This window comes from Phyllopteryx taeniolatus, chromosome 15, assembly GCF_024500385.1.
Source record: "Phyllopteryx taeniolatus isolate TA_2022b chromosome 15, UOR_Ptae_1.2, whole genome shotgun sequence".
In the NCBI taxonomy this organism is placed as follows: domain Eukaryota; kingdom Metazoa; phylum Chordata; class Actinopteri; order Syngnathiformes; family Syngnathidae; genus Phyllopteryx; species Phyllopteryx taeniolatus.
The window spans coordinates 7,250,235-7,274,444 of NC_084516.1; the positions used below are offsets into that span (position 1 = coordinate 7,250,235).

General features: G+C 37.6%; 2 protein-coding genes across 3 annotated transcripts in view; both read right to left on the reverse strand.

Annotated features, from left to right (window-relative positions):
• Window positions 1-1,860: 1,860 nt before the first annotated feature.
• kcmf1 (potassium channel modulatory factor 1) lies at window positions 1,861-12,724 on the reverse strand. The gene is made up of 7 exons (XM_061798970.1): window positions 12,436-12,724; window positions 10,656-10,823; window positions 8,966-9,105; window positions 8,765-8,866; window positions 7,565-7,754; window positions 6,120-6,426; window positions 1,861-5,012 (listed from the first exon to the last, which is right to left on the reverse strand). The coding sequence occupies exons 1-7, from the start codon at window positions 12,449-12,451 to the stop codon at window positions 4,751-4,753; spliced, it is 1,185 nt and encodes a 394-aa protein (XP_061654954.1). The 5' UTR covers window positions 12,452-12,724; the 3' UTR covers window positions 1,861-4,750.
• A 1,467-nt stretch (window positions 12,725-14,191) lies between these two features.
• The window catches only part of itga1 (integrin, alpha 1), a 49,894-nt gene continuing 39,875 nt past the window's right edge, over window positions 14,192-24,210 (reverse strand). For both annotated transcript variants that reach the window (XM_061800334.1, XM_061800333.1), the window contains 12 exons: window positions 23,227-23,303; window positions 22,943-23,069; window positions 21,739-21,816; window positions 21,583-21,659; window positions 21,392-21,481; window positions 20,381-20,483; window positions 19,461-19,577; window positions 19,274-19,372; window positions 19,084-19,188; window positions 17,484-17,579; window positions 17,293-17,406; window positions 14,192-16,685 (listed from right to left, as the gene is read on the reverse strand). In XM_061800334.1, the coding sequence (XP_061656318.1) occupies window positions 16,629-16,685; window positions 17,293-17,406; window positions 17,484-17,579; window positions 19,084-19,188; window positions 19,274-19,372; window positions 19,461-19,577; window positions 20,381-20,483; window positions 21,392-21,481; window positions 21,583-21,659; window positions 21,739-21,816; window positions 22,943-23,069; window positions 23,227-23,303 (1,140 nt within the window). In that variant the 3' untranslated portion in view covers window positions 14,192-16,628. The remainder of the gene's footprint in view (window positions 16,686-17,292; window positions 17,407-17,483; window positions 17,580-19,083; window positions 19,189-19,273; window positions 19,373-19,460; window positions 19,578-20,380; window positions 20,484-21,391; window positions 21,482-21,582; window positions 21,660-21,738; window positions 21,817-22,942; window positions 23,070-23,226; window positions 23,304-24,210) is intronic.

Here is a 24,210-nt window from a genome sequence, read left to right on the forward strand (position 1 = left end):
AGTGACAAGAACAGCTGCCAAACACACACACATTGCAGGATATGATTGTCCCCTATAGTGTTGTTATCTGAAGACTTAGCACCTAGTGTGTGAGTGAGTGAGGGGCTTTCTCACCTTGTATAGAGCCGCGAGTTCCGGACACTGGGGTTGGACCCTCAAGGTCATTCTCCTTTTCACCAACAGCTGCCTCTAGACAACAATAATCTGTTCATTAATAAGTCACATACACAGCAAATGCTGAATTTACACTGGATGTTCATTTTTACTACACTTAACCTGTGGTGTTCCTCAAAGCTTAGTACTACGGCCACAAACAATTCCTTATTCCTTACCTTTTTTCTCAGCTGGGTCTTTTTCTCCAGTTCTCCTATCCAATTTTCTTTACCTTCCATGTGAACATTTACACTCACTCAGTCACAAGAAAATAATAATAAAGTTGTAATTTGACCAAAAACAAAGCTGCAGTATTATAGGCCAAAGTTGTAATTTTTATCAGAGTAAAATCTTAATTTTGCAAGAATTAAAAATTGTAAATACAGAACAATTAGTGGTGGGTTAGCAAGCCACTAACATACATTTAAAACCTAAATTTTAACTTTTGTTCCATGAAATGCACTGCAACCAGTACATGTGGATTTTTGTCCTATCAGCTGTCAGCCCCTATGTGCTACCATGTTAATCGAATCTGCCCCCCAGGACCTTCACAATCTATATAACTATATTAGCAATGGGACTTGCATTAACCAGTCAGATTTCAAATTCACCTCACAGGGCCAGGTTTCCGTCCTCTGATTGGGTCTGAAGAAGCCAAGCCCGACTAGCAAAACACATCAGTTGCGATCTGCACAGTGCACACATTAATACATTTAATAATCAGCATCAGTGGTGGGTAATTTGATTTTGATTAATTTGATTTTGGTGCTTGTTTTTTTTTTTAAATGAGGAAAAACAGCACCCTTTATTGCACTTCATAAAAACAGAGTAATAATTAAATAGTCAAAAAAGAATAAAAATGTTTTTGTGCATCATAATTAAATACTGGAATCGAATTCTTTGGGCTGCTCCTTTTGGTGTGCCTGCCTTGACCACCAGAAGGTGGTATAATGCTGTACATGAAGAGGAATCGACTTCTACTACTGTGATTTAGTAAAATGCTGTGACATTAGTAATTTTTCAAAGGATAAATATATTCCAGTGGGTATTGTTATATTATATCTAAATGTGTTGCTCCAGCATTTATGTTCAAATATCTGTTGCTTCTAAAACCGACCATCAATACAAAATGTTAGCATGCCAATGGGGTTTTGCATTGCTTCTTTGCATTAAGCTAAGCGGAATGTCCGAAAGCAAAGCTGTTGTTTTAAATATACGTGTAATTCTCTATCTTATGCTTAGTGTGCCATCAACCTCAACTCGGAGTGGCATTAAACAGCTTGAAGCCTCTTTTTTTGAAGAATTGTTCACTATTTGCCAAAGTGCTATTTATTATTTAGTTGAATTGAGTTTACTGCTAACATACAGCATTTGTATCTCAAGGTTGAGCTTGCAAGTCAAAGTAAAAGCAAAAAAAAAATAAAAAATCATCTGAATGATGTTTCATATCTCGAAAAACTAAGTTGGCTCAATTGCATCTCATGACACCACTGTATATAGGTAAAAAATAAAACGTCTTGCAATGTCACATCCCTACTTTACATTATTCTGGAAATATTACTATTTTTCTTCATAATTTTATGACCATATCTTTATCATCACTTTCCAATATATTTCTTTTGAATGTGGCACTCAGGACTCCTTTGTACACAACAACCCACATCGGCTTAATTCCAACATATAGATGTGCAAAACGGTGCCAGGCTCTTGGCTTCATCAAAAGATGTGCAGTTTGGATTTATTGTACTCTAAATGTACATTTTGTAATAAAAAGAAAAGTCTCCTCATGTCTTTGAACCATTATTAAAGCCACAAATTCAATATACATCTTGTTGTATTGTACATAGGAGGGTCAACGTAGAAGGCGCAAAGGCGGCGAGATTCCTCAAGGCTCCGAAACAGACATGAATAAATACAAAGTGCTAGCCTTAGCAGAAAAATAATGTCCCCTCTCTGAAAAAACAAAAGACAGAAAAAATAAAAAAAAAACGACAGACACAATCACTCGTGTATAGATTTTTGTACACGGCATCTACTCAATAAACAATGTTCGTGATTTTTTCTTCCAATGTGCGTATTCAGACGCGGCTTTTCTTCATGAACAAAAAACCGAGAGAGAAGCGCGTTCTTCGTATTTTAGAGGCATCTGCGGAAAGTTAACCAGCACTAGCTAGTTACCATGTCAGCGTTTGGATTTATTTGTCGTCTTTTCTTTTTAATGATTAAAAGTCATGCACGCTGCAAAGAACCGCATGCAGTAGTTATTACGGTAACCCGTCTGAACACTTGTTTTTATTGATAATAGTCTGAAACACACACAGCAGCTTGGGCAGAGGGGCCCCACATCCTCTGGTCTTGTCAATAGGGGGTGGGGGGTGCCTATTTATAGGTGCAGGGGTGGTGGAGGGGAGGGCGCTGTCTAAGGGTGAGGGCAGTGAGGGTTTGGAGCTGCGTCCCACAGGAGGCAACGGTTGGTGGGCGTCAAGCATTTTCACAGATGGGGAGGGTGGGGGAACTGTATGATTATCATCTTCATATATTTAGATAGATTTCTGTGCGCTCGCTGGCTCACTCCATCGCCATATTCCACCCCACTAAATCTGGTTTAATTTTACAGAACCCCAGACATGACATTGGGCGACTGTGTGTGTGTGTTGAGGGGTGGGGTTGAAAATGTGGCCACCTTATAGATTTAACATGCAAACAAAATGTTAATATATGGCTACAAAGTTGCTGTGGCACTATTTGACAGCTGGGTTAGAAAATTTAGCACACCTTGTCTATAACGGGTAAAGTAGATGTATTTGCTATTCTTAGGAATGTTGTGGAAGTGATTGTCTGAAAATGTTAATACTTGCAGAGATTTATAGAGCTAAAGTGTTGCATACTGATATTTGTTTCCTTTCATGTGAAAGTATTGCTGATAATTGTGAGAAATCATTAACATAATCGGTCTTTTCATCGATGAATATCATTAATTAAAGGTAATTTGAACAACACAGAACTATGTTTTGAATTGGTAACCCTTCGCATTAATCACTACGGTACCAAAGAAGTAGCTCTCAGTTTAAAAAAGATTGCTAACTCCTACTGTAAACCCAATATTTAGTATGCCTGTTTATAACTATTTCGTGGCTACGAATTATTTTGTGTGCACATTATAACTCTTTCGGGCCACAAATTTGTATTTGGTGCACACGCTATACAGTCCCCTTCCAAAATATTGGAACAGCAAGGTCAATTCCTTTGTTTTTGTTATATACTGGCATTTGGGTTTGGGACATTTTGGTACCTTAACCCAATAGAGCATGCATTTTACTGCCTGAAAAGGAGAAACCCTCAGAAACAAACAAGGGCGCCACAAATTTGTATTTTGTGCACACGTTATACAGTCCCCTCCCAAAATATTGGAACGGCAAGGTCAATTCCTTTGTTTTTGTTATACACTGACATTTGGGTTTGGGACATTTGGGTACCTTAAGCCAAGAGAGCATGCATTTTAACGACTGAAGAGAAGAAACCCCCAGAAACAAACAAGAACTGAAAGAGGCTGCAGTAAGGGCCTGGAAAAGCATTTCAAATGCAGAATGCAGCAGTCTGGTGAAGTCAATGGGTCACAGGCTTGATGCAGTTATTGGAAGTCAGGGTTATGCCACCAAATAGTAAATGTTATACACTTCAATTTAATGTCAGTCCAAAAACATGCATGGCAGGTTGATTGAAGATCGGGACTAAATTGCCCGTAGCTGTGAATGTGAGTACAAATGGTGGTTTGTTTATATGTGCCCTGCGATTGGCAGGCGACCAGTTTAGGGTGTACCCCGCCTCTCGCCCGAAGATAGCTAGGATAGGCTCCGGCACACCCGCGACCCTAGTGGGGAGAATCGGTATGGAAAATGGATGGGTGGAGGGATGTTCCAATACTTTTGCTCACTTGAAAAGTGGGTGGCTTCAAACAAAAGGTGCTCTGTCCTGCGTTGTTTAACACATCAAGATGTAAATACTATGAAATAAAAGCTGGCATTCTTAACTTCTGTCTCATATTGATCTTTTGATCTGAAACCCAAATGTCTTCAGTATACAACAAAAACAAATGAATTGACCTTGCCGTATACTTTTAGGGGACTGTACTTATTTCGTGAGCATGTTATACCCATTTCATGGCCACAAATTAGTATTTTGTGTGCATGTTATACCTATTTTGTAGCCGCAAATTTGTATTTTGTGCACACATATTTTGTGGCCAAGAATTGGTATTTCGTAAGCACAAATACACATTTTGTGGCACGTTATGCCTATTTTGGGGCCACAATTTAGTATTTTGTGACCACAAAAAAGCATTTTGTGAGCATGCTATAGTTATACATCGACCACAATTAAATTATTGTGCCTCATGTCATCTACGCTGCTCCTTAGAGTTTTGCTGACATGTAAAAACAAAAAATGGCCTGACAATACAATCACCCAAAAACAAAAAAAAACAAAAACAAAAAAAAAAAAAAAAAATGCATGGTAGGCGGGGCTTTTTGGGGGCGGGAGGGATGTCCATCACTGACAGTTGCAGCAGGTGGGACAGAGTCTGCGCACTGCCTGGACATCAAAGAGGCGGCGGCGGCTCCTTGGTGGCGGAGGCTCTCTCACGGAGCTGCAGGTGCTCCAATGCCACGTCAAGGGGCATCACGTCCACGCAGCCCATGGCGCCGAAGTCGACGAAGTCCCGCCGCTCGTCCTCATCGGAGGACGAGCTCTCGTCACGCATGAGCGTGGACAGCAGCAGCTCCTGCACGAACAGGCTGCGGTCGGCGCGCTCGCCCTCCGCCAGCTGACGCTCCGCCTCTGACAACTTGGACTCGTTCAGCCTGCACACCGGCAACCCGTAATCATGGCAACGCTCACACTGAATTTCTTATATTTTGCTTGCATTACTAAATCAACCAGAGGTTTAAAATATTAAAAGTGGCTCTCCAATGTGTTGAACACAAATTACAATAATCAATATATTGCTGAGATTAAGGATAATATTATTGGCTTCAAATATTTGTTTTTGTAAAATTAAATTTTTTTAAATGTAAAATATAAATGTAACATTTTTCAAAATAATAATTACAAATATGTACACTAAGTATTTATATTTTAATAAAATAAACTTTCCAATGTGTTAAAATGTTTACAAAAACATTTCAGAATACTATAAACAGTAATCGCGAAGTAGTATTGAGAACATAAAATGTTTCACATTTTAGAATCTTTTTAATACAAGATTTCACAATATAAAGATTTCTAATACATTATTAAAATAAAATATTTTACTTTTTTTATTTTAAATTCCTCATATTTAGGAATAAAATATTTTCTTAATTAAAGTATTTCTTTTTTTGTTTCCAGAATAAAATCTTCAAATATTAAAAATAAAATATTTGAAAATGTCACATTTTAGAATATTGCTTAGATTTTTTAATACAAATGCTTTCTAATATTCTTGAATATTTTAATTAAATATATCAACCATTTCTTTGGTAAATTTATCTTAGAATAAAGTGGACATTTTCTAATAATCAAATTTTCCGATATTAATCAAATATATTTGATTAAAAAGAAGAAGAAAAGAACATTAGTACACCAAACTATTTTAGATTATAAAATATTTTTGTATCAGAAGTTTGCAATATTTTATTATTTATAGAATGAATCATTTAAGACAAAAATAGAAATGTTTTACTTGGATTTTTAAAAACATGAAAGCGTAGCATCTAATATTTTGCTAATTTGAATAGAACATAATAAAATATAAATAAATAAAACATGGGAAACAGTATAATATTTGATCTAAAAAGATATTGCAAAAAAGTATTACATAGCTGAGCAAATAAAACTACAACCAAAATAAATAAATATAGAAATTGCCTGATTTTTGGGGAGCTTATTCGACTGTGCAGGCATGTCTAATAAAAAGAAGCACCACCTACCGTGCTAATAGAAACTGGGAATTGTGGGATGAGGTTGAGGGGTTGCTTTCGGCCGGTGTGCCCGTGCTTGTGGCGGCCGCGCTGGGCGGCGGGATGGTGGCGGCGGCCGAGCCGGCGGCGTTAGCCGGGTTGTTGCCGCGTCGGGCGGCGTGGCGGCCTGTCTCCACCTGCTGGCGCGCCGCCTGCGCCTGCTGCCGCTCTAGCTGCAACTGCATCTGGAGCTGTTGCAGCTGCGACGCTGAAGGCCCCGATGAGTTGATTTGGCCGCCTGCTGCGCGCCGCACCCCAGACAGCTGTGACAACAACTCTGAAAGTAAACAAAGAAAAAACTTTAGTTTTTTTTGTTTACGTCTCTTAAAATTACCTGTACCAGGCATTATAATCAATTAAACGATCATTATGATTTATTGTGAACGTGTGAACCTGTCGATTAATCATGCCGTATGTAAAAAAAAAAAAAAAAAAGAAAAACAATTCTAAATTACAAAAAAACTAACGAAAATGTATACAAAAAACGTCAAATTTTCTGAGAAAAAAAGTCACAACGTGAGAATAATGTAATTCCTTCTCTGAGAAAAATGCCAAAATATTAAGTGGCTAAAGTTATATATTGTACATAAGTGTTGCTTAATTGTTTGTAAACTATGAAAAAACCTTAAACGTTCTGAGAATAAAGTTGCAGTTTGATAAATATAAAATGTTAAAAATATATATTGGGTATGCAGTAACAACCTGGCTTCAACATTATGTGAAAATGGTAATTTTTCCAGAAGAAAAAAAAAAGCCAATGTTAACAGAATAAAGTCGCATATCATAAAAATTTGATGATTGATTGGGGGGAAAAAAAGGAAAAAGTCAAAGCTCAGAGAATAAAGCAGTACTTCGTACAAACTTAAAAATTGTTGAAAAACAATATTACAAGAAAAAAAAAAATGTCATGCTCAGTGAACATCCTTGTATTTCATTAAAAGAAATTATACTTGACGGAAAATGATTAAGTGCTGTAGTTCCAAGAATAAAATCATATTTGGTAAAAGACAAAAGCAAAACAAATATTACAGGACAAAAGATGCAATATACACATAAGGTCATATTTTCTCTTAGAAATAATTCATGTTGAGTGGATAAAGTGGATAGTGTACTAACAAAAAATCAAAATCAAAGTCCCAATGGTAAATTTGTCATTTGTAAAATAAATCAAATATACAAATATTACAAAGAATTTTTTTTTTGCAACGTTACAAGAATGAGGGTGTTAAACACGTCTTAAAGCAAGTGAGTCAAAATGGATGCTGTTGCCCAACACGACATCAGATATGGCAAGTCGAGCTACAACATGATTTATGAGTCTAATTCATTCCGTGACAAAGTTTGTAACTCAAATTGTTCAGATTTCAAGTCGATTTTTTCTGCCCACGTATCTCAAGCTTGGTGGCAGCGCTTACCTGCGATGGGGTCCATGGCCTCCCTGTTGCTGGGCGTGTAGGTGGAGCTCTGCGATGACGACGTGGACGAAGACAGGCCGCCCGCTGAGCCGCCAGTAAAGTGCATGTTGGTGCGTCGCGCTCGGGGGCCGCCCAGTCCCCGCCCGGGGTGGAACATCCGCCGCACGTGCCGGACGCTGCTCGACTCGTCGTGAAGCGAGGTCCGTTAAGGCGCGATAGTGGCACGGAAAAGGGAGCCAGAAGTCATTGGTGTATTTTTGGATTATTGCCATGAAGAGTTTCTTTCAGCTTGTGACAAAAGACAGCGAGGTAACCCTGTGTGTTTTCACAAAGCTCATGATGTCATCAAAGCACTGCATTGATATCAGATTTTGGACTTGCATTGTTCATAGGCTCATGGCCCATTTTGACGTGCTGGTAGCACTCAAGAGATTGTAAAATTATTGTGTTTCGCCTGCTCACGTCATAATCACGGTGATTCCCAAACACATTAGATGAACAAATAATAACTACAACTATTGTGTCTTTGTTCCTATATCCATGCCAGTGACACATAGTGACAGGCACTATAGATACAAGGTACAATTAACCTGTGTGTACACCTTTTGCCATTCATACAACAGAATAATAGCTTTGTGTTCAACTAAGAAGGCCACACTTCAAACTGACTGAGTACATTTGTATGCAAATTGAGACAAGATCATCATTATTTCTTATGTTTGGTGGTGTGCTCTGACACTTTATAATTTTAAATATGTACCTTGGCTCAATAAAGGTTGGGAAACACTGCATTATCAAATGTTGTCAGCACTTGGCACATTAAAACAAAGTCATGGTGAGAGACTCTTTGGTTGACAATGATGTTAACAAACGAGCAATCAGACACAATCCAGCAAATTATTGCCAATCATCTACTTCGTTCATTATACAATGTTGTTGGGACTTGCCGTGTTAAAACAAAGTAGCAGCAAGTGGCTAGTTTTGTCTACGCTGTTGTCAACAAAAGATTCCCACTTGCATGTATCAGTCACACTGTTCAGCAAATCATTGGCTATCTGTTTGGTGCGGGGCTTTGATGACGTTCTAAGATTTTACCTTGCGGTCGGTCGTTACAAGCTGAGAGATGTATCCGTTCATGGCAGGGAGCCATTTTGTTTCGCATAGTGTATATCCAGTGATGTTAGGTTTGTGAAAGGATATCAAATCTCTAGGTGCTCTGTGCTCGAGAGTGAGGTGGGCTGTGAAGTCGTCTGTGACATGGTTGGGATCCCCCCCGGGCAAGGCGGCACATATTGGACAGATCTATAACACAAAGACAAAGGTATGGGGTAAGACGTGTAATCTTAAGAAAAAAAAAATAAAAAATGATGGTCTGGAGTGGAGAGAGTGGGGCGTACTCACCACCTCAGTTGACGTCTCGGGGTGCTCAGCGGTGACGTGCTCCTGCAAGGACGTCTCCGTGAATCCCATCTTGCCACAGTAAGGACATGTGAACGCCTGGTGCTGCTCCAATGAGAAGGTGTCGTTGCCATAATACAAATCTGCACGGGCCACAGAGACACTTCATTAGGCACGCGAGGGTTACCGCAAATGTAGCCCACTTGAATAAATACACGCAGCGTCTTAAATCAAACCACTCATGGGGTGTGGGGTGGGACAAGCAGTGGTAATTAATGTCACAGCAGACATCTTTGACATGGCATCTGTGAAGATTCTAAGCGTTTCAACATTGATTAAAAAAAAAAAAAACTAAACAATCCGATGAGGGGATAAGGCGAAAGAATGAATCATTTAAGTAAAATAAAAGTTAGATTTTCAGAACAATTTGTCCAAATTTGTCTGAATTTCCATTTTTATTTTTATTTTGTCAAGAATATTAATTATCGCTGGACATTTATTGCCGCATATTATGTAATAGGACTAAAATAATTCTGCATATTGTTCAATTACAAAACATAATAATTGTTTACCTTTACCTTAATTACCTTTTAATGCCAGACAGTTGCAGTCTGGATCAAAGTATATGAGATTTCAAGTGCCATTGTCAAAAATATCTGTCTCTATGGACTAATTAGTCTTTACTGATTCTGTTTTCAACCACAGTCTGTTGAAACAGATTTCAATAGTCAAAATTAAAACTCAGTACTCTTTGCCAATAAAAACCCATTGCTGATGGATTGGATAGATTATGCATGGGCGATATTTTAAATTTCATTTTTGTGCAATGTACTTCTTGTACAAATGTTCTTTGACTTATTGCTTGGAAATATATTATTATTATACTATACTATTATACGATTTATTTGTTGAAAAACAAAAAATGATTTTCTTTAGAAAAAAAATAAGACTTCGCAAAAAAAAAAAACATTTCTTAAATATGCAGCTTATAAATTTTTCTTGAAAACATACGACTTTTATATATGACTTTTGCTTGAAAATATACAACTTTTTTCTCTAAAACATGATTTCTTTTCTAGTCTTCCCCTCATAAAATACTTGTTTTCCTTGAAAATATACATATTTTTTCTTGAAAATATACACCTTTTTAAAAATATATTTTATTGAAAATATAGGAAAAATGTAAGATTGCTTCTAAAAAAATTATTGAAAATAAACTACTTTCCCCCCCTGAAAAAATACAATTTTATTTTTTTAAATACTAAAATAAAATACTTTTTTCTCAAAAATGTTAGACTTTTTTTTCTTGACAATATGACTCTTTTAAGTATAGCTTTTCTTGTCAACAATACAATTTTGTTTTCTCACAAATACAAAACTTCTTCCTCAAAAATAGTTTTTTTTTTTTTTTTTAAACAGTTGTATAGTGCTTTTCTTAATACTTAAAATCAGGTGAATATAATAAAAGTTGAGACTTTTTTCTTGAACTCAAATTACTTTTTGAAAAATGACTGACATATGCAATGTTTTTTTTCTTGAAAATATCCCCCCCCCCCCAAAAACAGACCTTTTTCTCAAGCAAATATGTGCCTTTTTCCTTAAAATGACTTTTCCCCGTCTCAGCCTGTGCTAATCATAACCGCTGGCTCATCGTGCATTATAACAGTGAAGAGAAAAACAACGCAAGGCTTACCGTAGTCTACCCTGGTTAATATACACTGCATGGGGTGCTCTGTGGTATGTCGCGTGGTGGTTGCGCCGCTCTCGTAGCACGACGCGCACAGGTCGTAGTCGTAGCAGATGAGACACTTGAAGCGTCTGCCCCGGAAGTTTCCCTTCAAACAAGCGTCGCAGCTCACACCTATAAGAGGGAAAAAATAACGTCAGACAAAGCTCAGCTCGGTGCTTTTTCCTTGGCTTCTTTTTGTCACTTGCGACAATACCCATGAAGAAAGAAGCAGAATTTACAGTGATGTAGAAATGACTCTGCCAGCTCAGTATATTATGAGCAATGTTACAGAGTATTGTACGTAAAACGTCACCCTAAGAGCATAACTGCTCAACTTATTTTTAACTTACTGTCACAATATTAAATCAAAATACCAATGTGCTTGCTAAAAAAAATATATTTTTTCTTTTTGTCTGTATAGATTCACAGTCATGCCGCTCATGGTCATCTGTCAGGCTATCAGACTTTGACTTAAAATCTTAAAGGCCCCAAATGTGAAATTTAGCTCAACTGCAGTAAAATACATCCTGTACTGCAATGACGCCAGGATATGAAGTGTGTCAGAAAGGCTCCAGGACTTCAAGGAAGTTTCCCCCTTAAAGTAATAATCCCCCTGGAGTCTAATGGAATTTCCCAGCTTTCATGCACTTCTCGACCATCTTAATGTTATCCACGTTTTCGAAACAGCTCCCCTTGTTGAGCCCTTTGATCTTGAGAAAGGGGAAAGAAATGCTGCGGCACACCGATGTTCTTCTCGGACAGGAACTGTCAGATGCTCAGGGCATGGTGAGTAGGCGCGAGTGTTTCTGCCACAACTCTGGTCTCTACTCGTGCATTGAAAGAAGCAAACGCCGCAGGTTCGCTTTGGAGACATCCTGGTTGATCATCCGACTCACTTTGAAGGGGAAAACTCGTAATCCTGGAACCTTCCGGACAGACCCTAATTTAAGAGAACCCCTGCACTTAATCAGCAGGCATTAGTAATCAAGCACCTGAGTGTCAGTTAAGGTCATCCACTGTGTGTTTCATCGGCGGCTGACTTGAGTATTCCAAACAATGTTTTTAAATGAATGTCATATTTAAAAAAAATAAATAAAAAAAATCTTTTAAAGAGCACTTCGGATAACAATAAAGTTCCATCTTTATGCCACAAGCCCAACTTTAGGTCGCTCTCATTGATCTTGCCCGAGCTAACATTTAGGAATGATGTGGCTAAAACACACACGCAGCCCTCTAGTTTGGGTCTATAATACTTAATGTATATTGTAAAACATCCATGGAAGTTTTTTTTTAGTGCATAAATACGTCGAAGACTTTTGCGGCCTGACTCTTGATGACAGTGCACTCGCAAAACGGGACACTTTTTTCAGCTAATGTTAGCTCCCTGGCTAGCACACGGCTACCCGAATAAACGTGACATGTACGTAATGTGTGCCTATTGGTGTTATTTTGTGCGTTCAAGTGACAAAAAAAAGTGAGCCCGTAAAGACAAGATGTTGGCGCTGTTAGCACACGTAGCCTCCTAGCAACGGCTAACTGCTAAGCTACGCCATGTTGTCGAGTCAGCTCCTAACTATTTTATCATTATACGCCTAAAATGGCTGTCGGTGCCTGTATTTGTGTTACAATGAGTCTAAAATAAGGAGCGATAATGAGCCGTTCTCTTCATTTTTCTGAGCTTGGACAGGGGCTCGCAGCATAGCGTAGACCCAGTTAGCCACGGCGGCGCTGTTTATCCACTCACCCTCATGTCGGGACATCCTACAAGCGGCCCCAAAGCAAGCCCTTCCCGGGGCTCCCCCACAGCGCCGTCGACGAGGCGAGGATGGGGAGATACTGCAGCAGAGAAGCCGTTGCTTTCGCCTCCCTTGTTTTTTTTTTGTTTGTTGTTGTTGTTGTTTTGCGTTTTGTTCTCTGTTTTGCGGCCAAGATGGATCCCCCTTGCCCAGCTTTTCCCTCCCCAAGACAGCCACTTATCGCCGCTTCAGTGCCGGCGAACGACGCTAGGCGGGGCGCTGCTGCCTGGAATCTCACATAAGTGAAACGCAAGCAAAGGGCATGACAGTTTTTTGGAAGTGCCCCCATTTCAGACTCGCAGGCACCACGATTTTTTAAATTGGACTATAATTAATTCACGCAACATGTAAGAGATTTATATTTTAATAAGTAACACACTTTTCTCATAATTTAGGAATCCAGCATCAAGTGAGTGACACTTTTTTTTCCATCTTTACAACATAAAGAGGGAAAAATTACTCTACACAAGGGACCATACAGTACATCGTATATTAAAATGAAACTTTATTGACGATTAGAGTGACAGTTTTTGTGGCATTTATTTTAATTTTAATTTTATTTTTAATTTTGTATTCAGCAACTTTACAAAGACAATTATTCTGTATTCATTGAGAATATATATTTTAAATATTTTTTCATAAAATGACTTTGTTTATTGTGTTTATTGTGAGTTTCTCTGCTATATTATTTATTTTAAAATTTAATTTGTAATTTAATAAACAAGAATCGTTTCTGCATTTATTTTTTAATTAAATGTTTTTTCTTTAAATAAGAAAAGGTTTTCTGCACTAAAATAAACAAGACTAATTTCCTTAACAAAAACTCTAGACTCTCATTGATTCACTAAATATGTGATATGTTCATATTCTGATAACTAAACTTAACTTATTTGTAATGCAGTAATTAAGAACCAAGTAAGTAACACTTTTGGAAACCTTGGCATTTTTGTAACATTTCTTTTCTAAATTGAATTTGTAATTTAATAAACATGAATCATTGCTGCATTTATTTGGTTGAATTTAAAATGTTAATTAAATATTTTTGTTTAACTAAAAATGATAATCTATTTAAACCGTAATACATTTTTCCTGTAATTATTTGTTATTTTCTACTTTTAAAGTTGAATGTTTTTCATGAAGAAGACTCCTTTCTTTATTTGGTAATATTCCAACTTTAACTTTTAACAAAGAAAGACCTTCTCATGCATTTATTTGGTACTCTATTTTTTATTAATTTGTAGTGTAATTAAAAAATATTTTTTTCTGTATTTACATGGCAAAATGTGCAAACAAAATGCTCCAGTTAATCCAAAGGTAATTGAAAAAAAACTTTTAACAATAAAATGATAATATATACAAGCTACAGTAATCAACCATTTAAAAGTTGTGAAGGCAATACGTTTTTTCATTTATTTGAAAAAATATGCAAATAAAAAGCATTAGGCTGAAAAAAGATACTAAAGTAAAAAAAAAATGGTAAACTTGAAAATAGATCTAAATTTGTTTTGAAATATGTATATACTGTAATACAGGTAACAAACTGAATAGATTTAAAATATGTGACATAAAGAACACAGTATACATGACATTTGAATTTACAAAATCTGCATACACCTAGACATTCTCATACAAGAGCTGTATCACACATTCTTCTTTACAAATATAATATGCTACGTCTGTCAAAATATGCAATTAAGAGTCGAGTTAAAAAAAAAAAAAAAAAGCTTTTATTTCATACAGAGCATTCATTCAGTTCGTGTGTGTTGACCAGGAAGTGAGACAGCTCGACAAAACAAACCAGTGCATCATCACATTGAAGACTTCACAGCAGTGTCGTTCGTTTTGCTTTGAGCTCTTAGAAAAGAAAATAAGTGATTCCAGACCACATTTAGTCTATCTATGCAAATAGGTGAAAACGGACAAAGAACTTTAAAAAAAAAAAAACGTCATCTACGTCTAATTAGTGTCTACGTTATAACATATGTCATAATACCTGAGTACAAAAACAAGGCTTGTGGGCGACGTCTCTTAAATTACATGAATTATTGCAGCAACGACAGCCAAAAAAAAGATACATTTATGTACATTTTGAAGCTTAAATTTTGTGATATTTACAGTACAGTCGGAGGTTATGGGATTAAAGAAAAAAGACCAAACAAAAAGGACATACAAATAGTTGGATTTTTTGGCTAAATAAAATATATAAAAAAAAAAAAAAAAAAACAGGATGTGAAGAAATGTGCCATGATGCTAGCATGCTGGAAAATGTTCAAATATACATACAGTGTCTCTGGGGTGGGGAAACCTGCAGCCACAACAGGAAAAAACATTTAACGCACCAATGATGAGGATATTTCATTAAAGCTGTGTACAGCGATGGACGGGCCCTCGCACCCTCTTTTACAAAAAGTCGCAAGGTCCCATGCTGGAAATAAAACAGGAAGTCTGGAGCAGCCCTTCAGGGCGAATTCTCTCGCAGGAGAGTATGAGCATCCAGGTCCAAAGTGGCTGTTTCAAACCAAAATGGCAGACTTTCCAATTTTGGGTACGGGTCCTTGAGACTTTTTATGTGTCTTGCTATAGACATATCCACCTATTTTCATCTTGATTGGTAAAACTGCTGTCTGGGTCTTTCTAGGGTGCCTTTTTCAAAGCATTCACCCAGAATGGCTTTGTGCTTAATGTCAAAACAGACGTGTCAATCAAATTTCGTGTTGATCGGTGAAACTAGTGTCAGGGGCTATTTTTTCTCTCTCTCTAAATTTCTACGCACTTTTTTGTACTCAAAATGGCCAATTTACTGTTCAATTTCAGGCATGGGTCCTTGTCCTGCCATGAGCGACATGGCCACCCAATTTCATACTGATCGGTGAAACTGGTGTTATGGGCAATTTCCCCCCCCCCCCATCTTTTTTGGCACCTTCTTCAAGTAATTCATTAAAAATGGCCGACATCTTGTTTAATTTTGGTCACGGATCTTTGAGACTTTTTTGTGCATCCTGTCGTGATCAACATGTCCACCCAGTTTCATGTTGATGAGTAACACTGGTGTGAGGGGCTAATTGCTCTCTTAAATGCAGAGAACAAATTTCCTGTGCATGCATGCATGTTCATGACAATAAAAGATGATTCTTCTTCTTCTTCTACAAATTTTAGGCACCTTTTTAATGTAATTCACCCAAAGTGGGTGACTTCCTGTTCAATTCCAGGCATGGGTCTGTGAGACCTTTTTGTGCGTCCTGTCATGGGAGACATCCATCCATCCATTTTCTGTACCGCTTTATCATCAAAAGGGTCGCGGGCGTGCTGGAGCCTATCCCAGCTAACTTCGGGCGAGAGGCGGGGTACACCCTGAATTGGTCACCAGCCAATCGCAGGACACGTATAAACAAACAACCATTCGCGCACACATTCACACCTAAGGGCAATTTAGAGTCTTCAATCAACCTACCATGCATGTTTTTGGGATGTGGGAGTGCCCGGAGAAAACCCACACAGGCACGGGGAGAACATGCAAACTCCTCAGAGGGACCCGGGATTTGAACCCCAGTCAGGTGTGCTAACCAGTCGACCACCATGCCGTCATGGGAGACATGTTCACCATATTTCGTGTGGCTCTGTGAGACTGGGGTTGGGGGCTATTTTGTTTTAACATTTTTAGGGGACACTACAGAGTGAGGTTTTAGAAACAATGTCTGGGACCCCTAAAATATGTGTATTTTCACCAGGATACTCGTGTGTGCCAAAATTGGTAAGACTTTGGCCATGCTGACACCCCCAAAAGTCGATGAATCAGGTGAATAACAATAAACAGTGATTCCAAGAGCCTGATAATGATACAACACTTTACGGAAACTGAAATAAGAAAAAGGTGCCCCATCCCTGTCATATAGAGTCTGTACAGCACACGTGGTGATGTGGCCACTTTGGATGGTCATAGCAAAAAAAGTGCATTCTTTTTTTCCAATTGAAGTGCATAACAGTCCAAATGCAAACATGGACTTTGCCCGTATCAGTGATGGGCTCCGTTGAATGGCTTTTTGCACTCCAAGGTAGTCGTGTGTCGTCACACACTCAAAGTTTTTTTTTTTTTTTTAAGTGACTCCAGAAGTGGCGCTCACTTCCTGTTCGCGTGTAAGCCTCAATCCATCATTTCCTCCTTGGACAACTCCCGGGATTTTCGCTTAAAGAAGCCCATCTGCGGGAGAAGACAACAACGATCACAGATGGAAATGGCAAAAATGGTACTCGGAAATTGTCAAAAGATGCTTGAAAGAATGAATTGAGCAACATAATGCTTGTTGTTTACTCTTTTATGAAATATTTTGAAATTTAACACGAGCAAATGGAAAGTTGTTGACTCAGTTGCTGTGGGTGGGATATTTGTGTTTGGTGATGTGTCCATCCACCACATACACACAGTGTGGTGTATAAAGTGTTGCCTCCACGGGTGAATAAGCTTTTGTCTTTACAGGCGCTCGTTTTGTTGAATGCATAGATTAGTGTTAGTTTACAGCAATAGCTGCTGATAAGCGGCACATACAGTGGCACATTTTGACATATGTTATGCATAAAACAATAAAACTATTTGGATTTTGACAGCATGGGACCTTTAAAAAGCACATTTTGTGTGCGTGTTATTTTTGGGTGGTGCTGGAACGGATTAATTGCCATTTCCATTCAATTCAAAGGGGAAAGATTATTTGAGATACAGTATGCGTTTTAAGATACGAGTGGGGTTACGGAACGAATTACTCATATCTCAAGGCACTAATGTAGTCTTAATTTCAGTGTGTTTGCGTTACCTTCCACAGAGCGAAGATGACTAGCGCTAAAATGAGAAGACCTATAAGGATGCTGATGATGATGATCCATATAGGGATTCCCCCTGAGCTCTCCTTGGAGACTTGGATCTTCACCTGATGGGGGACCAAAACAACTCATGTATTATATTGTATTTAATAAATAAAATACATATGCGCAAGGGCCAACTCACAGTTCTGGTGCTGTCACTGGTGCTCAGCACAAATAGATCTGTGTTTCTGCTCCCCAGGGTGGCGTTCACCAGCATGTACAGACTGGAAAAGTCCGCCTGAAAGATCCCCCACCCCACAAAAAAAAAAAACGATAAAATCATAAAAAATCAGACAGATCCTTTCAGGTCATTGAAACCACCCCACCATTGCGCTGTAGTCAGTAGCCATACAGTAGGAATGTCAAAAAGCAGTATGGTATGATGGCATCCCACTTCTGACACCATTTTTCACAGCTCTCTAAAGGAGTACCCAAATCAACCTGGATATGACCCACTTATATTTAAAACAACTGTAAAGTGTCTGGCTACAAGTTGGATGTCCTCCCTGATCCCACTTCTGACACCATTTGCCACAGAACTCTGAGAAATAAGACCATCAACCCATATTTGAATCCGCATATATTGGGTTAAAAAAGGGTACAGTGGATACACCTTGAAGTCCACATGGATCCTACTTCTGACACCATTTCATACAAAACTCTGGGAAGTCCTGCCATCAATTTCACCCAATTTAAACTTGCTTTTATTGGGTTAAAAAAAACGCACACTGTCTGGCTCCACCCGTGAAGTCTTTGTGGACCCCACTTCTGAAACCATTTGCCAGGAGTAGTACTTTCAATCACATACACAACATCATCATCAACATAATCTAGAGTTAAAGTACAGTATTACTGTGTTATTCTGGTAGAATCACAAATTTTGACAGTGGTAATGACCTAACTACCAAACATTTGTTAAACTGGGAACACCACAGATCCAACCCCATTTCTGGCACCTTTTTTTCTCGAGTACCACAAATCTGCAACTAAAGGGTTTAAAGAATCTGTACACTGTCTGTCTACAACTTTGAAGTCATCACATATCCTGCTGTAATCACCATTTTCAGAGAGCTCTGAGGAATAATACCATCAGTCCACATCTAAACATCGACCAATCAACAGACTATAGTAGACATACTCCATCACTGGAGGTGGCATGCCACTTCTGAAACCATTTCCCAAAGAATTTTGAAGATTACTACCATCATACTGGATTTTAACTCGCGTTTATTGTTTTGATTGTCTGGTTACACCCTTGAAATCATCATGGATCCCACTTCTGACACAATTTCCCAGGAGTAGTACTATCAATCACATTGACAAAAACATCAACAGAATCTAGTGTTAGTCACAAATTTTGACAGTGGAAATGACCTGTCTAACAATAGTTTGTTAAACTGGGAATACCACAGATGCCATCCTACTTTTGGCACCATTATTTTTTCTTTACTATATATATAAATGTGTATATACTGTGTGTGTGTGTGAATGTGTATTCGTGTGTGTGTGTGTGTGTGTGATTCTGAAACAAATTATACTGATTGTGAAAATGTGAGGTAATAATATTTGTTTTTTAATAATTAAAACAATTGTGGGGGGGAAACTGGACAGGTGATACTGGGGTTTAATGAAAAACAATAAAAAAAAAAAAAAAAGAAAATATATTTTAAAAAAAATTTTAATGCAATTTTTCAAAAAAACATCTTTGATATTAATAAAATAATCAGTTATCTTGGACCCACCTTGATGAATGTGGGCTTCCACACTCTGAAGGTAATGTTGACCTGACTGATTTTGGCCTCCGGGATGAAGCATTTGAACGAGGCGCACGGAAGGTTGTCGCAGCTCTGCGGTGCAATTCAAACACACCCAGTGAGGAGGGCGGGAGAATGCATACCCCGCCACGCACATACAAATATATATGCCACCCACCAGAAGAAAGACGCTGAGCGTTTCTTTGTTTGGATTGGGTTTTATGACGTCCGGGTTGAGATTAAGAGGGTTGATCAAAGCGGCCGCGTCACATTTCATCTGCAAAGAGGAGAAAAGCCCATTGGAACACGTATCTTCTCCCACTTGTATAAACAAGTGTAGTGATGGTGGTGGTGGTGGCGCTTGCCTGCGGGCTGGTGATGACGTGCGTCAAGTACAGCAAGTAATTGTTACGAGGCGACAGCTCAGGGTAGGTCACCTTCAGATCAAGGGGAGGAGTCACCTTATCACCTGCTTTCTCCACCTGAGGCACATACAGGAGAGGCCATGTGAGAAAATACAAAGAATAACCCCTCATCATGAGTAGAATCATCCATCCGTCCATTTTCTATACCGCTTATTAATGGAAAAAAAATATTGGGCACTCACTGAAATACTGAACAAAGCTGCATTTTAACCCTAGGGATTTATTACATTTCATTTCTTTTTGGTCAATTCTATTTTCAACATTGAAAACAACTGAAAATTGTACAGATTAAGCAAAGAACAGGAATAATTTTCTTTTTTTTTTTAGTCAATGTATGATAACATTTTTAATGTTGAAATCTTCAATTTTAACCCAACCAAAATATGACTTTTCATTTTTTGTAAATGTTTGCTTTATAAATATTAAATTTACATTTGAAACCCAGAAAAAATATCTGTCAGTTTTATTTTGAATTTTGTAAGGCTTGAAAATTGTACATCTTAACCCTAACAAATCCTTAATTTTCTTTTTTTTTTTTAAATCAATTTAATTTTTAATATTGACAAACCTGAACGTTTTACATTCTAATCCAGGAAAATGTATAATTGTCTGTCATTTTTATTTATATTTATGTCAGTTTTCTTTTAAACATGGATATAGTTGAAGATTCTACATTAAACCTCAGAGAAATTTTCTGTCACTGAAATGCTTCAAAATGTTCAATTTTAAACCTACAAAAGGATACATTTTTAGTTTTTAAAAAAAATGAATTTTAACATAGTTTTTAATGTTTAAATATAGTAGTTGATTTCTGTAGAATTTTGAGCCAAGAAAATTATACTCTTTATTTTAAGTCTTACTGTGTAGCTGATGTTGACCTCCTCGCCGATCATGCGGGTGTCGTTGAACATACCCAAGAACTGCTCGCCCTCTTTCACCACCACATGCTCGTCCACTGGACGCCTGGAAAGAATGCATACATATTCATATTTGATTACTAATTTTTAATTATATCAATCATCATACAACATAATCTGCGGTGTGTCTCCCTCCACATTATAGATGCCGCCCAACTACAACCTGTACCCCAAAAATTGGATGCCAAAAAGTGGCAGTTTTGATAACAACATCAAAGGCAAAAATAGAAAAACTAGAAATAGAAATAGTAAAATAGAAACAGTAAATCATTTGAATACATATGAGTCATTTCTGACAAAAGTACAGTTAATTACTTAACTTATTTTTGAATTACCAGCCTATACCAGGTTTTTTATTTTGTTGTTTAATTTTTTTGTCATAGTGCAGAATTTTATTTCATTTTGAGCCCAGGCCTGAAGTTTTGCATTTTAATCGGAGCTGCCAAGACCTAGATTTGTATTTTAATTATTGTTATTGCTGTTGTTTATTTTGAGCCCACACCTGGATTTGAATTAAAAATTTGTTTTTGTGAAAGTGCAGAATTTTATCTCATTTTGACCCCAGATCTGGAATTTTATTTTATTTAATGTTACTGTTATTATTACAAACACCTGGAATTTAATTGTATTTTATTTTATTTTCAGCCAAAACTTTGATTTATTTTATTTTATTTTATTTTGAGACCAGACATTAATTTAATTTCACAGAATAAATTTCTCACACACGGAATTAAAATATTACATTTAGGGGAAATTTAGTCCAATGCAATTAATTCTATTCTATTCTATTGGATTGGATTTTTGTATGTAATTATTCCTTTGTTGCCATTAGATTTAATTTAATTTTATTGACAGCTATATTAATTAAATTAAATTAGTTGACAACAGATGAATGCACGATTTCCGCCTTTACCGACGGTAACTAAGAAACGACAGCGTTTAAAGCGCACTCACACAGTGAACACGAGCCCGGCCTCGTACTTGACGGGGATGGAGATGTGCACCGTGTTGTCGTTGAGGGTGGAGGTAAGCTCTTCGCTATCGCTGTGGTGAATAACACACACACACACACAGAGACACACACTTTATGAGGACAAGCACGGTATCATTTTATGTCATTTTAATGTAATTCAAGGGGGCTTTACCTTGTGGCTGTCACGTTGATTTGTATGTTGTGATGGATGTGATTAGGATTCACCTCGAACTTTACCTTGAAAGCTTCCTGTGGACATCACATAGCGTCTTGAAGAACAAAAGCACTGAGACAAGTTGATGCGTGTTTGCTTGTTTTCAAGCGGTACCTCCACATCGCTCCCCAGGAAGGGGTACCCCACAGCACATTCCACTTTGGTGTGATTCAGAGTGCAGTCTTTGTCCGGCTGACATTCCAAAGGAAAACAAGGTCAATCGCCACGGAAGTTGTTTTAAAACACTCTTCACAGAAACATATGCAGTTTTTTTTTTCCACAATTTAAAACTGTTCCCAGGTTTCTCTGAAATGCTTCAGTCAAAATATCCCAACTATCAAGAATGGTCGTTCTCCTTGCTGAAAGTTCCTCTGCATGAAAGGGTCATACAAGACCACCGCTTGTCTTCATTTCATCGTCTATTACCTGGTACACATATAAAGATAATCGGGCTATTTCTTTTCTCAATTTTGTCTCTTCCTCACCAAGGACAACAAAAAGATTATTTTATGTTTCATTAGATTATTTTATACGATTATCCTGTGGTCTAAGTGAATTTATCCTGATAATATGGTCCAAAACGGGTCGGGGTCGACAATCTTAAATATTAAACGTTCAATATTTACAACCAAAAGTCTTCATGTATGTCGGGAAAGCCGACGCCGCCCGAGTCGTGACGCCGTGATTTGTGACGTAAAACGGAATGTATCCAATCAAGAAGCGACCTGACTGAGGAACAAGGAAGCAGCAGTAAACAAAACCAAACGCGTCCTACGCCATGTCGGATTTTGTACAAGTGTTTTCCATTTAAGCCTGTTTGTCAGCTAGCATTAGCGGATGGCTTTTCAAAGGGTGCTTCATAGCACTTGTGCTTTTTGTAATATTTGAAGATAGACTTGCATATTTTGCAAGTGTACATGGCACAGGTCTCATTTTTAGTAAACTATTTCCACACGCTTGAGGCACCGCTGCTAGTTTGCTGCGCCGATCGACCACCTATTGATTTCAGTGACACGTCCGTGCTGTTAATGCCGAAACACTAGGATTGGCGATTAGTCGACTTCAAGCTATAACTGCCATTGTGGAGTGGTAAAGTTGACGTATCGACTAATCGGTTCCACCCATAGAAGGGAGTCGACTTGTTTTTATTTTTGCCACAGTAACTTGGGACTTGCTAGAAACTTAAAGGTTATGACTTATGACTTGCACATATGTGACGTACTTCAGACTGTGGTATTTTGATGACATCATGTCACAGACTGGCCGGGAAGGGAAAAAAAAAAAAAAAAAAAAAAAAAAAGGTCTTTAAAGGTCTCACCTCCACTTTGACGTAGTTGATGTTTGGCGTGAAGCTGACGACCACTTTGGTGTTGTAGGCGTTGTCTTTGCTGTTTCTCACGCGGATGTTCACGTCCAGTTTGTCCTTCTTGGCTCGGATCACCAAGCTGGAAGACAGCAAAGGAAGACCCTGAACTTACAAACGATCCGCCACAAGAGGGTAGCCATGCAGCGGAAGGTCGGGCAAGGCTCATAAAACTGCAGCGGTTTGAGTAAATGCGTGAACTTGAACTTCCTAAGTGTGTTTTATGCATGTGGGCTCACCCTGTTACGCTGGGCTCTGCTTGGAGGGAGAGGTCAGCGATGCACCGCTGGTCGCTGCCACAGTCCACCAAGGGAATCTACAAGAATACGAAAGCTTAAATACTGAACATGTGTGCTACAGTATTAGACATAAGGGTGAGTGCTAAGGCACTAAACTGCAGCATATCAATAATGTTTCAGATTACCTTTTTGGATTGTGGCCAAAAATTCCAACTATAGTGTCATCTAACACATTTCCCCACATGCTTCAGAGAGATGTGATGATTTTATTTTGTTGTTGTTAAAGCACATACCTGGAATTCTATTTAATACAATTTAATTATATTCTATTTTATTATGTCGTTTTTTAAAAATGAATTAACAGATTTCAGATGTATTTTATTTTATTTTATTGTTGTTCTACTCTCGACCTAAAATCTTATTTAATTTCAATTCATTTCATTTTGTGCCCAAACCTTGATTTTTATTATATTATAGTTTTGTTTGTTTGTTTGGTTTGTTATTACAGTCCAGTTCTGGAATTTAATACAATTTTATTCTATTTTATAATTACATCAACTGGTAATTCATTCAATTTTATTAATCTTTAAGAATGTAAATTCATATTTTGTTTTAATGTGACCATACCTGGATTTTTATTTCATTTTAGTTTTTGTTGTTGAAGCACAGACCTGGGATTTTATTTTATTATATTTTACAGTTAAATTTCATTTAATTAAATTATTTGTATAAATATATTAATATTATATTTTGACCACACCTTGATTTTTTTTTAATATTACTTATTTTTGTTGTTGTTTGAGCCCAGACCTGATTTCATTGAGAGCACAGACGTATTACAGTCTGTAGACCTAACATTTTATTCTCCTTTACTTTAAGCCCACACCTGTATTTATTTTTTTAAATAAAATTGTATTTTGTTATTGTTGTTGTTGTACTGTATTAGCTCAGACCTGCAATCTAGTTTAATTCAATTATTTCTAA

Coding starts and splice junctions, on each gene's coding strand:
- kcmf1 (XM_061798970.1), bottom strand. Junction 9,106..10,655: donor ATTAACCAGGGTAGACTACG/GTAAGCCTTGCG, acceptor TGGCCCGTGCAG/ATTTGTATTATGGCAACGAC. Junction 5,013..6,119: donor TCCCAGTTTCTATTAGCACG/GTAGGTGGTGCT, acceptor GCCGGTGTGCAG/GCTGAACGAGTCCAAGTTGT.